This window comes from Glycine soja, chromosome 9, assembly GCF_004193775.1.
Source record: "Glycine soja cultivar W05 chromosome 9, ASM419377v2, whole genome shotgun sequence".
Classification (NCBI taxonomy): domain Eukaryota; kingdom Viridiplantae; phylum Streptophyta; class Magnoliopsida; order Fabales; family Fabaceae; genus Glycine; species Glycine soja.
Genome location: NC_041010.1, coordinates 42,658,520 through 42,672,860, shown reverse-complemented (window position 1 = coordinate 42,672,860; position 14,341 = coordinate 42,658,520). Strand labels below are relative to the sequence as shown.

At 33.9% G+C, this 14,341-nt stretch overlaps 3 protein-coding genes and 1 pseudogene across 3 annotated transcripts; 2 read left to right on the top strand and 2 right to left on the bottom strand.

Annotated features, from left to right (window-relative positions):
* Positions 1 to 3,819: 3,819 nt before the first annotated feature.
* LOC114424987 lies at positions 3,820 to 6,443 on the bottom strand (annotated as a pseudogene).
* A 3,651-nt stretch (positions 6,444 to 10,094) lies between these two features.
* LOC114424992 (auxin-induced protein 10A5-like) lies at positions 10,095 to 10,935 on the bottom strand. The gene has a single exon (XM_028391703.1). It carries the CDS (start codon positions 10,596 to 10,598, stop codon positions 10,317 to 10,319), a length of 282 nt encoding a protein of 93 aa, XP_028247504.1. The 5' UTR covers positions 10,599 to 10,935; the 3' UTR covers positions 10,095 to 10,316.
* A 559-nt stretch (positions 10,936 to 11,494) lies between these two features.
* Positions 11,495 to 12,087, top strand: LOC114424993 (auxin-induced protein 6B-like). Its single transcript, XM_028391705.1, has one exon. The coding sequence runs from the start codon at positions 11,635 to 11,637 to the stop codon at positions 11,911 to 11,913; it is 279 nt and encodes a 92-aa protein (XP_028247506.1). The 5' UTR covers positions 11,495 to 11,634; the 3' UTR covers positions 11,914 to 12,087.
* Positions 12,088 to 13,026: 939 nt separating this feature from the next.
* Positions 13,027 to 13,686, top strand: LOC114424995 (auxin-induced protein 15A-like). Its single transcript, XM_028391707.1, has one exon. The coding sequence runs from the start codon at positions 13,269 to 13,271 to the stop codon at positions 13,515 to 13,517; it is 249 nt and encodes an 82-aa protein (XP_028247508.1). The 5' UTR covers positions 13,027 to 13,268; the 3' UTR covers positions 13,518 to 13,686.
* The last annotated feature ends 655 nt before the right edge of the window (positions 13,687 to 14,341 follow it).

Sequence of the window (14,341 nt, the reverse complement as noted above, 5' to 3'; positions counted from 1 at the left end):
TCTGTTTTTATCTCCTTGGTCGTAGAAGAACATGGAGTCGTGCAGTCCATATGCAACATTTTCATAATTTATTTTTAATTAATTTCAATTCCGTAAAAATTCTATTCTTTGCAAACATCACAATGCAAAATATTCACAAAAAAAAATCACAATGCAAAATAGTACGTATGTGCGTCACACTTGAGTATCGTGACTCATGAGTGCCGAACTATACATACAAGTTGTCTGCTGATTTCAGAATTCCTAACTACAATAATGTGGATGTATACGAGAATTGGATAGATTAAAACCCCAGAGTGTTATAAAGTGTAATTAATTGAAATAACAGAACTGTCACAGAAAGCTAGTGAAGAAGGATAACACATTCAGTTCAGTTTAATTAAACCAATGAGATCTGGGAGCTGGTTTAAAATTTTCTTAGTCTTGTCAGCGAGAGAGGAAAAATTGTATGCATGCTTCATCACCTTCCAATTTCATGCACAAATATTTGATTAAAATAGTTATTCGACTGTATCCATTAATTAATCCCAATCTGGCTATCTAGCTATTGTGATTTATTAAAATACAAATTAATTTAGAACAAATCATCATGCATAATCAGCAAGCTAAGCTGTCTGATGTGAACCTAAAGTTGTCATGCTCAACAACGTGGTTGGTTAGTTCTTTTCATAGAAGACATTCGTATTTATTAGTCGAAAAACTATACAAGGATAGGCTCAATGTATATATATATATATATATATATATATATATATAATAACAATAAAGTAATTGAAAACTCAAATAGTGTGAATGATTTGGCATCAATTCCAACATTATAGTTCAATGTTCAATCCATTGACAGAGATATGCTTGTATAGTATTTAGATTCCCATGGAACATGTAACATATGATATATAGGAGTTGATGGTTCGGCTTGGCCTTGGCCAAGTACTTGGACACAATGGTTAGTGCACTTAGAAATCAGTGTCTCAACAATGCAGGGCTTCCCATGTGGTCCTGCCTAAACCATGACCTCTAAATAGCATATAAGTATAATAAGACATAAATTATATTCAATGCGCACCACTATTTAGGTTTAACCTGCTTCGTTACATTAGCATGTTTTCTATGCCCACAATAATTAATAAATTGATCCTATTTATATTAATTCAGTGATTCGTATACGGGAGTGTCCGGCATTTTAGTGATCTGTTTTGCACTTTAATTGTGTCCCTCTGAATGCCAAACTCCTTGCTAGCTAATAATTAGTAGGACATATATAACATGGTTTCACAAGCACATGTTCAAGTGCCTAACTCAAAATTGTAAATTAGCCTAGCCTAGCCTAGCCTAGTTTAATTGAATTCTATGGTTTCATTTTTTCACCACTCATATATATAGTGCTTTTATTTATGTCCTTATGAAAATGGACCACAGTTCGAAGAAGAAAGTGAGGAATTTAATGGATTTGCTATACTGTATAGAGAAATTTCACAAAGGCTAATCATGGCAATAGATGTGATGAAAAAAGTAAGGTGGAGAAAAAAGAGAGGAAAAATTGGATAGCTGTGTCGGTTTGTTTATTTGTAAGGATATTAGTACGTACAACCATTTGAAATGTAATAATGCACATATATTACAGTGTAGTGTAAGGTAAGGTGTACATGGGAAACCAGATAAACGGATGTCGACTTCCTGGGACAGACTCTTTCATGTTCTGTGAATGAGATCAATTGGAGAAAGAGATGGAATTAAAATTAAGGAGAGGGAGAGAGTTGAAATATATTAAGGCCCACCATTTTCACCAAAATGCGGTGCTCTGAGGAGCAAATCAAAGAAGGGGATGTTCTTTTAAGTTGATGGGGACTTAACCTTTACTTTGGCACATGAAGGCCATGTTACTCTTGCCCCCAAAATCCACTTGTGAGATCATTCCAACCACTTGAAAACGCCCATCTTTACTCACTCACTCGATCGCCTAATTTAACCTTCTTCCAATGGAACAAAACGTCACAACTCACTAGCCACAACAACACATTTATTTGTTTCTTTTGGAATCACAACTTAGTGCATGTTCTGTAAAATTGTAAATTCTTCTGAGTTGCCTTCGAATGCATCTAAGAAACTTGTGTAATATTCTGATCCTTTATCATTTTTAGGAGTATCATTATTTTTTTTTTTTTTTGGGTACCTTGTTGCCACCGAGACTAATACTTAAAGGTAGATATTGTTAACTTTCAACTACATTTTTTCTACATACAACAAGAGCTAAATTGAACTGTTAACCACTTGCTTAGGAGATTTAAGTCTATCACTACTTGGATCATCCACTTGCTGGTTCTAACAGTATGAATATTATACTATGATTTTTATTTTAAAAGAATTATTCTTGGAAAAAAGATGCCAGTTATGTATATGTCAATTCTATGATAAGACTCTCGTTTGTTCCGACTATTGTAAGAGTCTTATCATATCCAATTAACGAAAGCTTGTGTCTAAATTAAGCAGCAAACATTAAATTTTCGTTGAGTGCGTTCTTGTTCTTGTTCTAATTTATAACAAAAAAATATTTATTACGTATACATATAATGGATTGAATTGTCCTCAATAGCTGGCACAACAAAAGCAAAAACCTATGTCCATGACCAGGGCAGTGCGAATTGGGGCCCAAATGGCAATTTTTCCATAAATTATTATTTTGTACTAAGCGACGTACCAAAGGGCCATTCCTTGGCTAGCATGTCATGCATTACGTTGTTGTACCAATGTACCTGCTAACTACTTGGTAATTTTTGGTCTGCTCGTTGTACCTGCTCAAGAGAACATCACTGTAGGAGCCTCACTTAGATTAGAATTACAAAACCCACCAAAATAAAACAGCTGGAAGTTGGATTTTCCCATTAACGGCAAGCCCTAAGGTCTACTACTAGCTACCATATTACCCACCCAAACCCACTCAGGAATGTATATGTAATGCCAGCCTTTAAATGGACTGTACTCTCCCTCACCATGCTACTTCAATACATTAATTTAATACCAATTCAAAAGAGAAAGTATACTGTTTCTTTTTTTCCTAGAGCTGAAAAGTATGTTGTTTTCATGATGCACATTGCACACTTGTTTACCACCTCAATTACTGATTTTTTTCACTCTTTAGCCTATGCAATTCCGTACACCTTTTGTGCCTTCCAAATGTTAGGGATGATAGCAAGTAGGGTTTGGGTAGGCTATTTTGGAACTTGTTCTCATGTGCATTTTAGAAAATACTTATATCCAACTCAAGTCCACACGTATCATTTATAACATGAAAAAACCTCATGTGCATTTATAACATCTATCTAATAAAATATTTCAATTAATTTTTAATTTTTTTATTAACTATTTTAATTAAATTTTAACTTTTTTATTAGTCGAAAAACTTATTTGACTGTTTGATAAATAATTTTAATAATTTCTAGTATTTTTTTAAAACATTACTTAAAGTAACATTTTTTAAAATACTAAATTCTAGCTTCTATAGCTAGTTTTTTTTTCTTATCTTTTTTTTCTTAATATATTTATCAAATTTTTTAGTTATCTTTTTTAAATAAATAATAATTTATTGCTTTCATCTTATTTTTCACTTTTAAACTAATTTTACCAAACTTTTATAATTTAATAAACACACTTTTCAACCACTTTAACAACCAATAAGATTTAAGCCAAGCCTATGAATAGTATACAAGTTCTTATTTGACAAAGACTATTAATAAATGCTTAATTACATTACTTATTTAAACATGTCTTTAACCGCTGTCAACAATGGTATTTCTAAATTTGATAGCTATATTGAATATATATTATCAGAAATAAAAAAGGACATCTTTCAATATTTTATGATTAAATCATACACATTTGGCTGCTTATGTTTATTGGCAAAAGGTACAGTGCTCTTAGATTACAACACCGCCCAAAAAAAAATGAAATAAGTTACAATACAGCTGAAGAAACAACTAGCTGATCAGAAGCATATAACCATCCCATTCTTCTGCTCTCTCAGTAATTAGAAAATAAACGTCAGATCCTAATTGTACACCTACTGGTCAGAAGAAGATTTAAACTGCTGATGCTGTCCATCTATCAAGCTTATCTGTCGTCTGAGTTTAGCAATATGAGCTTGACCTTAACCCATCGGAAGCATAAAATAACTGTCAATTGGAACACAGTTTTCTTACAAGATTGAGAGATGATAGAACATTCAAAGCCTTCAAGAATAACACACATTCGCAATTTAACTAACAAGAAAATAAGATCAACCACCTCTCTCAGCTCCTCGTAATTTACAAGCATAATGGGGATACACAAGTTAACACGAACCCACACAATCAATAACTTATCAAGGAAATATAATGAAAAGGAATAATACAGACTTCAGTATACTGACAAGGGTCAGTGATTTGGATGAAAAGAACTTCATCTACTGCGTGCTCTCAAATTAAAAAGTAAAGCATAAATGTCAGAATTGTATACTTTAGTCATGTCATTTCTTTTTATTATTAATATATAATTGCATTATGATGTGCCACATAGAACATGATTAGAACATATAGAACCCACGATATATTGATGATAATGGATGCTTTAATTAAATCCTTTAATGATGAACAAGCAGAAGTAATACAACATGACGGCTATTAAATAAAAGAAAAATGTTAATCAACATACACAACATCTTATCTGTCTTCCCTCTCCCCTTCCCCTCCCTTTCCACTGATTCCCCTTTCTTTAGAAGTTGAATAAATCATTTACTTACAAACCAGAATCCTTACATGCACATATCAGTACACCCAACAATGTAAATTAAGAAAATGCCTCTGCATTCTGTTCTAATAATTCAAAGGCATAGTTATTTCGAGTTCGACTAATCAGCAAAAAAAGGCCATAAACATCATAGAAACAAAACTAAACTCCCGAGCATAGAACAGTAGTCTCAGTATATTGACAGATGAGTCCCAAGTATATGTTCTGAAGTGCAGAAAATTTGAAGAAAAAGAAATCTCCAACAATCCTTATATATTTCATTTTCAATAAAACATTAACCCAGCATCAAGATTACAAATCTTGATGGTATTGCTATCACATTTCTCGATAAAGAAACTATCCAGCGCATCTATAATCTATATTGCTAGGGTGGTAACTACAAACAGCCAAATAGGTGATCATATATGATACATTCTTTTCTATTTTCTAAAGATGCAAGCATATGCTTGCTGTCATGGCTCATTCAGATTCATTAAATATACCATCAAGGCATCACCAATTAACAATATCTTTCACATCCACAAATATTATATACTTTTAAATATGATAAAAGTATTGCCATAAATACCTGCACTTATTGATGACACATAGAAATTCAGTTTCCATTTTGCCTACCCAGAGTATTTTTGAGCATATTTTGAACCTCTATACTGAATCAAGAAATCAACAGAGGCTCAATAACCAGCTACTAAATCCAAAGTAAGCAGTACCCAACAACTCACAAGTTCAAAGGCTTGTCACAAACATCACTGGAAATAAAGTGTGATGGCAACTTCAAATTCCCCCCATCCTGACTCTGACAATTCAAAAGGCGGCGACTCCACCACACGTGTGGGATTATTGAAACTAGAATGCAGCTGAAAAACAGCATGCTTTATTATCGTCCCAAGATCCTCATTGGTTGCTCCACGAACATTTACTGTCCATTTATGCGACTGATACCTTGCATAACATAAATGTCCACTTTCTTACTCTCTATTTTTTTATTATTTAAAAAAAAACATTTTAGTGACTTCAAGCTAAACGTTAGGCCAATTGGTGGCAATGTAGGATACTTACTCGCTAGCCTTTTTGCCAAGCCAAATTGCTATGTTCCCATACACTATTGGAATGCTTATTTCCACATCTTTGAGTTTCTTACCTAAGTTCTACACAAAACCCAACCCAGAAATGGTTATTATACTTGTACACCAATCAACACAAAGAACCTACTTTAGTAAAACATATAGAGGAATTTGTTTTCACATTGTACGACATTCTAAAATCATATTTGAAATCCTTGTAGTGCAGGATGGATGAGGGTTCCAAATCAAAGTTTCGAATTTGAATCAATAGCGGAAACAAGCTGCAATCTTTACACACTCCCAAAAGCGCAGGGTTTGGGGGAAATCATTATTTTGGGGTTTTATCAGAATTTTTTGAATCGAAACAAACAAAGTTACCTTCTTATCGTTGTCTTCGGATTTGCCCATTTTGGTTCGCTGTGATTTAGGGGTAGGACCACTAAATTCAGGCTGTTCTTGACGGTGCTTTATCGAACATGAGCTTTTGGTCTTATCATATCAATCAACGACCTCCTCGTCTCAAAGATAGAAGCTGAATCTGAGCATCAAGTTCTAGCTAGGGTTTGTGTGTGTCTGTCAAAATTACGCTGCACAGTTCATGGCTTTTACGACGTCGTTTCTTAACTCTCTCTGATCCATCATCACTTAGCGAGCCCAACCCAAAACCCAAGTGGGCATTTTTGAATGGGCCAGCTGAAGCCTGAAAAGACTTGGTGTTCTTTAGTTTTTTTTTTTTTTTTTCCTGGTAAAATTTTTAAGTTTTAGTTTAAAAATTCAGAAAATTATTTTTAAAATATGAGAATGTATATAAACTACAAAATTTTCAATAAATCCTTGGTGATTTTTCTTTCTTTCAATAAACCAACTCCATGCCCCAACATTAAGAATTGGAAGTCTTTTTTATTTTTTTTAAAGGGTTTACTATAAAGAAGTGATGCATAGGTTAATCACTTGTAATACAATATCATTCCTTCGTCTCTTTTGTTTTTTTATCCCAGTTTTGAATACTCACTACACAAAAGCCATGAATGCATATTCCTTTTGAGAGATTTCAAGGATTTGGTTTACAGGGAATAATCTCCCAAACAAGTATTACAGTTGAATCTAGATTGGAAAAAATGTTAATCATTACAGGTGCCTATAATTTTTTTTATTACAGGACACAAATCCTTGATAACTCATACCAGTAACATGACCTTGTATAATCAATGTGAGTTTTGTAGTAGTAATGTAATACAGTATTTAGCAATAATCTTGGCCGGCTTCAAGACTTTCTTTTCGATTCCAGTTCTTAGTAGGCAATTAATTCAGTGGTGAAGCAGGCTTCAAGTTCATTCAGAAATAATGAAGCAAAGAAGAAGAAAACAACTAGAAGCAATGACAAATTTACAATATCAAGTAAATAATAACAACAAATAAAAATCCAAATTTAGTTTAGTGATGTTCTTTTGTCAAATTAATGTCACATTCAGCAAAAAAACAAAAGTAAAATGTTACATTCAATATCAATAAGGTCAGGGATATCCTATCAGTGATAGGCTATCACTGTACTTTTCTTCAGCTCCAAGTTGAAAGCCAAAAGCAGAATTTTTTTGCCGTTTTTTTTATTATGTTATTATTCTAATGTAAGCCAGATGTGAGAGAGATTTCAATCAAGACTAGATTGTACCTATCCCTATTAATAATCATACCACTGGTCCTAATCCGAACACTTTCCACATCAAACAACATTTCCATGACATCTTTTATTGAAATATAATGTATGTATATCAGCCTGTGTTGAATTTACAGCAGTTATAAAGTGTATACCAACCATATTCTCATGTGGTCAAACATCACGGGCCGTTTGGAAAGGTGTATAAGCCAACAAACAACACATTCATAGAAATGTTGAGAGGATGTTAATTATTACGTGGAACTCAATTATAATTTTCTTCTGCTACTACGTTTGTCAGATTGCAATAATTAACTGAGCTCAAGAAGGATGTCTATTCCAAGTTTCTTATATACCCCACAATTCATAATGGTTATTTCTATTACTAAAAAAGCATTTAGAGAATACAGGCACTTAGCTGTTCAAAATTTCATAGCCTTATCTATTTTCTTAAAGGTAGGCGACTAGAGATCAATTTCCTGATCAGTGTAGTACACATGAGATGTCTCAAGCGTGTCTCGAACACAATAAACAAGCCAGCTATATAATGCTAAGCTTTAGGTATAGAACTGTACACATTCCTCTGGTTTCAAGTTTCAAGTGGGTACCATCTTGCTTGTTCAATACAAAATGTGTATGGGCTATTCAGCCACACATATAATTTCTTCGTCTTTGATGAAAGAAATCAAAGACAGTTCCATGTCTTCACGCCCGTGCGTGTCTCTAGCTAGATCCCATTTGTTGGATATCTCTTCACCAATTATTTCTGTACCTAATGGTTTTCCAAGACCATCATCTCTTATTAATCTATATATAGAGAGATAGTCATGACTGCAGTCACAAACAAGTCAAGTCCTTTGCAATTTTGAAACATAAAATATTTCCTACACAAGTCCATTCAAATTCTCTAGATCTGCAATGGGTTTCCGTTTGCCTAGTCTAATTAAAAGGCGCAGTGATGTTCCAAAAGGCTATCTTGTAGTATATGTGGGAGAAAACGAAAAGAATCGGTTTGTGATTCCTATATCATATTTGAACCAACCTTCAATCCAAGACCTGCTTAGTCAAGCTGAACAAGAATTTGGATTTGATCATCCAATATTGGGCGGCCTTACAATCCGTTGTAGAGAAGATGTCTTCCTATATATCACTTCTCGCTTTCATAGGTCATAGAAAAGAGTGAAATGTAGGTGGTCAATGACCAATCCAATGTTGTAGGAAGATATAGTTGAAAAACATTGTAAATTTTTTATCTTTATTTCTTGTACTTAGAGAATTGGAAAGAGATATATATGTACCCTAACAGTAACTTATAAACAGATTATTGCCAACCATTTATTTTCCAAAATTTTCGATGACCATTCATTTCATGTTGTTAGATGGATGCTTGTCAATTTATTTTTGGTAGACTGTAAGTATAATTGCAGGATCATAATTTTATTTGTGCACAAACCTGACTAGTGACTACATCTGGAGTCCAGTGTTGATGATCTGCATGCTTAAAGATTTTTGTTTATGAATTGCTTTTGTTAAAAGCACAGGAATTGAACTTTTTTCTTTTTTTCTTTCTAGACACACACATATATATAGTTTGATTCATGATCAAAATCCAACTTTTTGAAACAAGTTGGGAAATAATGTTAATAATTTGGATCATGGTCCATAATGAGAGATTCATAAATCTAAATATTTTTTTAAATCTTTGTATTGCAAATGTTAAGAAGTAACAAGTAACAAGTAATTTATTCATTTTATTGTAGTTGTTCCAATAAAGTCAAGAACGAACAGTTGCCTTAATATGACCTTGAACTCTTGAACTATTTAGCTTGGAGTGTCTTCTTTCTGTAATGTTTGATCAATAAATTTATGGGGGGAACACGTGGAGTTATATTTGAACAATAATTTGATTTCTTTTATATTCATAAAAGAAGTAATGCAACAAACGTGCTTCTCTGATTTTTGTCTTTTTGGATAATAACCACTTGTAACCTTACACTGTAAATTGTAAATTGCATAAGTGTGAGAGCATTTCCAAAATATAAGGGAGAAGTTTGATATTGATCAAGTATTAGAAAAGTTGAAGCTTTAAATAGAAAGTCTCACATTCACATTAAGAACTTTGTGATATGCCTTGTAGACTGGATGTCCCTCCAACCATGCAAGTCCACTATTACTCTAGAATAGTCTCTCTTGGGGAGATGCCTTACAATTTAAGCCTTGAAATTTTTGCACTTGTTATTGAAGTTTATGTGATCACTTACCAACATGCTTAAAGTTTTCTCTCCAGACACACAAACAAGAACTTTTAGTTACTCCAAACCTAAACAACAGGGGTATCTGCGAAGCATCCGTCAAATCAAGCAGTCTTTGCTACAAACTATCCTCTCAAAATACTTATCTGGTTGAAGTCTCTACTTACTAAATATCAGAGATCCATGTGATGGTGCTGCTTAATTAGGAAAACAGATGAGTCAATGGCCTAGGGAAATGAAGAATGATTTACAGGGATGATAGCATTGGAAGGTGCACCAAATTAACTTGAGATAATTATTCTGTGATGCTGAAAGCAGGAAGTCAAGAACTTAGTGTGCCAATTTGATAAGGAAACTGTTGTATATATTAGAATTCATTGAGATTTGGCAAAAGCAAAAAGTGTTTAAACAATGTCGTGTGTTGCACTTTAATTCAAGCAACAAGTTTCAACTTCCGATAGAATTATACAAGAGAACCAATTGGAAAATCTTTACAACAAAAAGAAAGTGCCTTCTGTACAAATTTGCCTCATCTAATCTAATCTACGTCTCCATTAGCATGATTTACAACTCATTCAAGCAAGAGGTGACGTTTAGGAACTCATCCTCCTGACATGGAATTGTGAGACCACCAGTTGGATGATCATATCCAAATTCTTCTTCTGCTTGACTTAATAATTCTTGAAATGAAGGTTGGTTCAAGTATGGTACTGGAATCACAAATCGCTTCATCTTATCTCCAACATAGACTGCAAGATAGCCTTTTGGTACTTCAACTCCCTTGGTGGCTGCTTGGGTTGTAGAAAATGAAGCCCGTCTAACAATACCTGCTATGCGGAAACCCATTGTTGTCTATTGCTCCACTCAACAAATATATTATACTGATGCCAAAGGACTTGTATGATAAAGAAATATTGGAATTCTTATACTTTAGGAATACAATGACTTGTGTTGCTTGAGTACCGAAGAAATATTGTATATATAGTTGCCAATTGCCTCTGCAATCCAAATACCACAATGAATGATATTTGGTGGGGCTAAGATGGAGTCCACCGAGAGACAAGGGATCACATGGTATTGTCTCAGAGATCTCTTTCAAGGATTAGGAAGTTAATTTGGGTAAATACCCCACCAACTTCTGAGATAATGGCTAACAACAGATTTACAGGTGAAACCTAATGCTTGTTCATTCATTATTCTATAGCTATTTCAACGGTCGACATGCTATAGACATGTCACATGTTTGTTTAGATGAGTGACAATGCTATTGATATATATCTACCATCCACCAACTAATCAGAGTGAGAGCAAGCAACCTGTAAGCCATGAGCTGTCTCGATTGGAATTGGAGGTAAGAAGAGAATCGATATTGAACACATGATCATGAGGCACTACGAACCACATTTTCTGTGTATGTCAAATTTTAAGCAACGTGAAGTTTGTGGTTCCCTCCACCCCAAATAAGTGTCAACATCATTGTTTTAGATTTTCTTTTACATAGATATGTGTTTTTCATTTCAAGTGGGCTTATCTGATGGCCTAATTTGCTCCAGAAGGTGGGGCCTGTATTATCTACCATAACATGTTACGTTGATTATGGGAGAGTCATCTGAAACATTACCATATGCCCTTGTCTCTCAGTTGGTCCCATGACTCCTATCTCATAGCCCTCCTTTACCAATAATTCAAGTTGCCTTCTTGCATATCCTTTTATCTATCTATCTATCTATCTATCTATCTATATATATATTCATGGTTGCAAGCATTTTAGAACCAACACACAAATCATTCACACCCTGAAGCATTCGAAATTCATAAGCCTGAACTTCCAAGTCTTTTTTAGACAATTTTCTTCTCAAGTCTCATTAAATACAATACAACAATGGGTTTTCGTCTACTCGGTACCAGAAGGGCATCATTTGCTGCAAACCAAGCATCTTCAAAAGCTTTGGAGGTGCCAAAGGGCTATCTTGCAGTCTACGTTGGAGAGAGAATGAAGCGGTTTGTGATCCCCATATCATACTTGACCCAATTTTCATTCCAAGACTTGTTGAGTCAAGCTGAGGAAGAGTTTGGATATGATCACCCCATGGGTGGTCTTACAATTCCTTGCAGTGAAGATGTCTTCCAAAACATAACTTCACGTTTGAATGGACTATAAATCTCGTAGCGTAGAAGACTGACATAGATTTGTAGACATTTGGTACACTAGGAATCTTCTCAATTTGTAAAGATCTCCTTTTTGAGAAGTAGGAGAAAAGAAAAGACCATTAGAATGACAATTTTGTTCCATTTTTTTTTTTGTTTAATGACAAGCAGTTCAACTACGCAAGCATCTCCTATCTTTTATGTTTGTTTTTAAAATTGCCAACGTTCACTTCAGTCTTTATAAGAAAAACCAGACTTGGTTGTCCTGATTTATTTGAAGGTATGACTAGATCACGTGATTACTGGCAAGGGAAGAACACTTTTTTTAATAGGACTAAGGGGAAATATAATTTATTTGGGGCAAAGTTAATTTTTTTATTAACAAATATACACAACATGCCTATGAACTTTAAATTTTAGAACTCGTGGCCGTAATTAAATTTGAATAATGAAATTTTAATCAAACTTTTTGATTTGTTGGAGTATGCATTCCTAGTTCAGTTTGATCTGTAGGCTTGCCAGAATAAAAGTCATTTGAGTTAGTGTTAGCCTGTGCATTGGTCATGGCTTTAGAGTGAGTCGTGACAATATCAAGTTTGGTCAATATCTCCCAAAGAATTATTCCACCTTATAGCTTGATTATATATAAAACCATTTTTTTTTATGATAACCCCTAACAACTAAAGTAACACTGCACCGTGAAATGAAGGAGAAGTAACAACAATCTTCATCCAGTGAACCAACCGAGAGACAAGGGATCATGATTCATGGTATTGACTATTCCAAATTTCTCACTCCTACAATTCATAGAGGTTATTTCTATTTATTAAACAATTTAAAAAAGACTGCAGTGATGGGTCAAAAATTTCATAGCCTTATATATTGGCTTAAGTTAAAGGTAGACTAGTTATGAATTCCCTCCTGGTCGATCACATTAATTGTAGTACACATGAGATGTCTCAAGTGTGTCTGGGACACAATAAACAAGCCAGCTATATGATAATGCCAGATAACCTTTTGGTGTAGAACTGTACACATTTCTCTGGTTTAAATTTTCAAGTGGGTACCATCTTGCTCGTTCATAAAAAAACTGGGGTATTCAGCCACACATATTTTCTTTGTCTTTGATAAAATTAATCAAAGACAGTTCCATGTGGTCCATCACACCTGTGCCTCTAGCTAGACCCCATTTGTTGGATATCTCTTCATCAATTATTATTTCTGTGTCTAATTGTTTTCCAAGGCCATCTCTTAATCTATATATAGAGATAGTCATGGCTTCAGTCACAAACAAGTCAAGTCCTTTGCATTTTTCAAACATAAATTATTTCCTACACAAGTCCATTCAAATCATTCTCTTGATCTGCAATGGGTTTCCGTTTGCCTGGTCTTCAAAGGCGCAGTGATGTCCCAAAGGGCTATCTTGCAGTCTATGTGGGAGAAAACGAAAAGAAGCGGTTTGTGATTTCTATATCATATTTGAACCAACCTTCAATCCAAGACCTGCTTAGTCAAGCTGAACAAGAATTTGGATTTGCTCATCCAATGGGTGGCCTCACAATCCCATGTGGAGAAGATGTCTTCCTAGATATCACTTCTCGCTTGCAAAGGTCGTAGAGGAGACGATTGAAATGTAGATGGTCAATGACCAATTCAATTTTGCAGAGAAGACATAGTTGAGCATTGTAAATATTTTATCTTACTTTTGTACTTAGAGGAGAATTGGAAAGATGTATCCTGAAAGAAACTTATAAACAGAGATTGTGACAACCATTTATTTTCCAAATTTTCCCATGACCCCTTATTTCTGGTTGTTACTTGTTAGATGCATGCTTGTCAATTTATTTTTTTAGACTATAAGTATACTTGCAGGATCATATTTTTATTAGTGCACAAATCTGATTGATGGCTAGACCTGGAGTCCAGTGTTGATGATGCTTCCTTCCATGAATTGTTTTTGTTGAAAGCAAAGGAATTGAACTTTCTTTATCTCATTTTTTTTCTAAACAAATATATATTTGGATTCATATCAAAATCCAACTATTTGACAGAAGTTGGGAATAGTGTTAATAATTTGGGTCATGATCCATAATGAGAAATTCATAAATCTAAATCCTTTTTTAAATCTTTGTATTTCAAATGTTAACACAGTCCCTTTTATTATTTATTTAAAAATGCAAGGAAATAACTCTGCTACCCATGAAATACTAATAAGTAATTTAGTCATTTTATTGTAGTTGTTCCAATACAGTTAAGAACTTACAGTTGCAGTAATATGACCTTGAAGTCATGAACTATTAGCTTGGAGTGTTTTCTTCTGTGATGTTTGGTCAATAAATTTGTGGGGCAACATGAGAAGTTATATTTAAAAAATAATTTATTTTCTTTTAAATTCATAAAAGAAGTAAAGCAACAGATGCGTTTCTCTGATTTTTGTCATT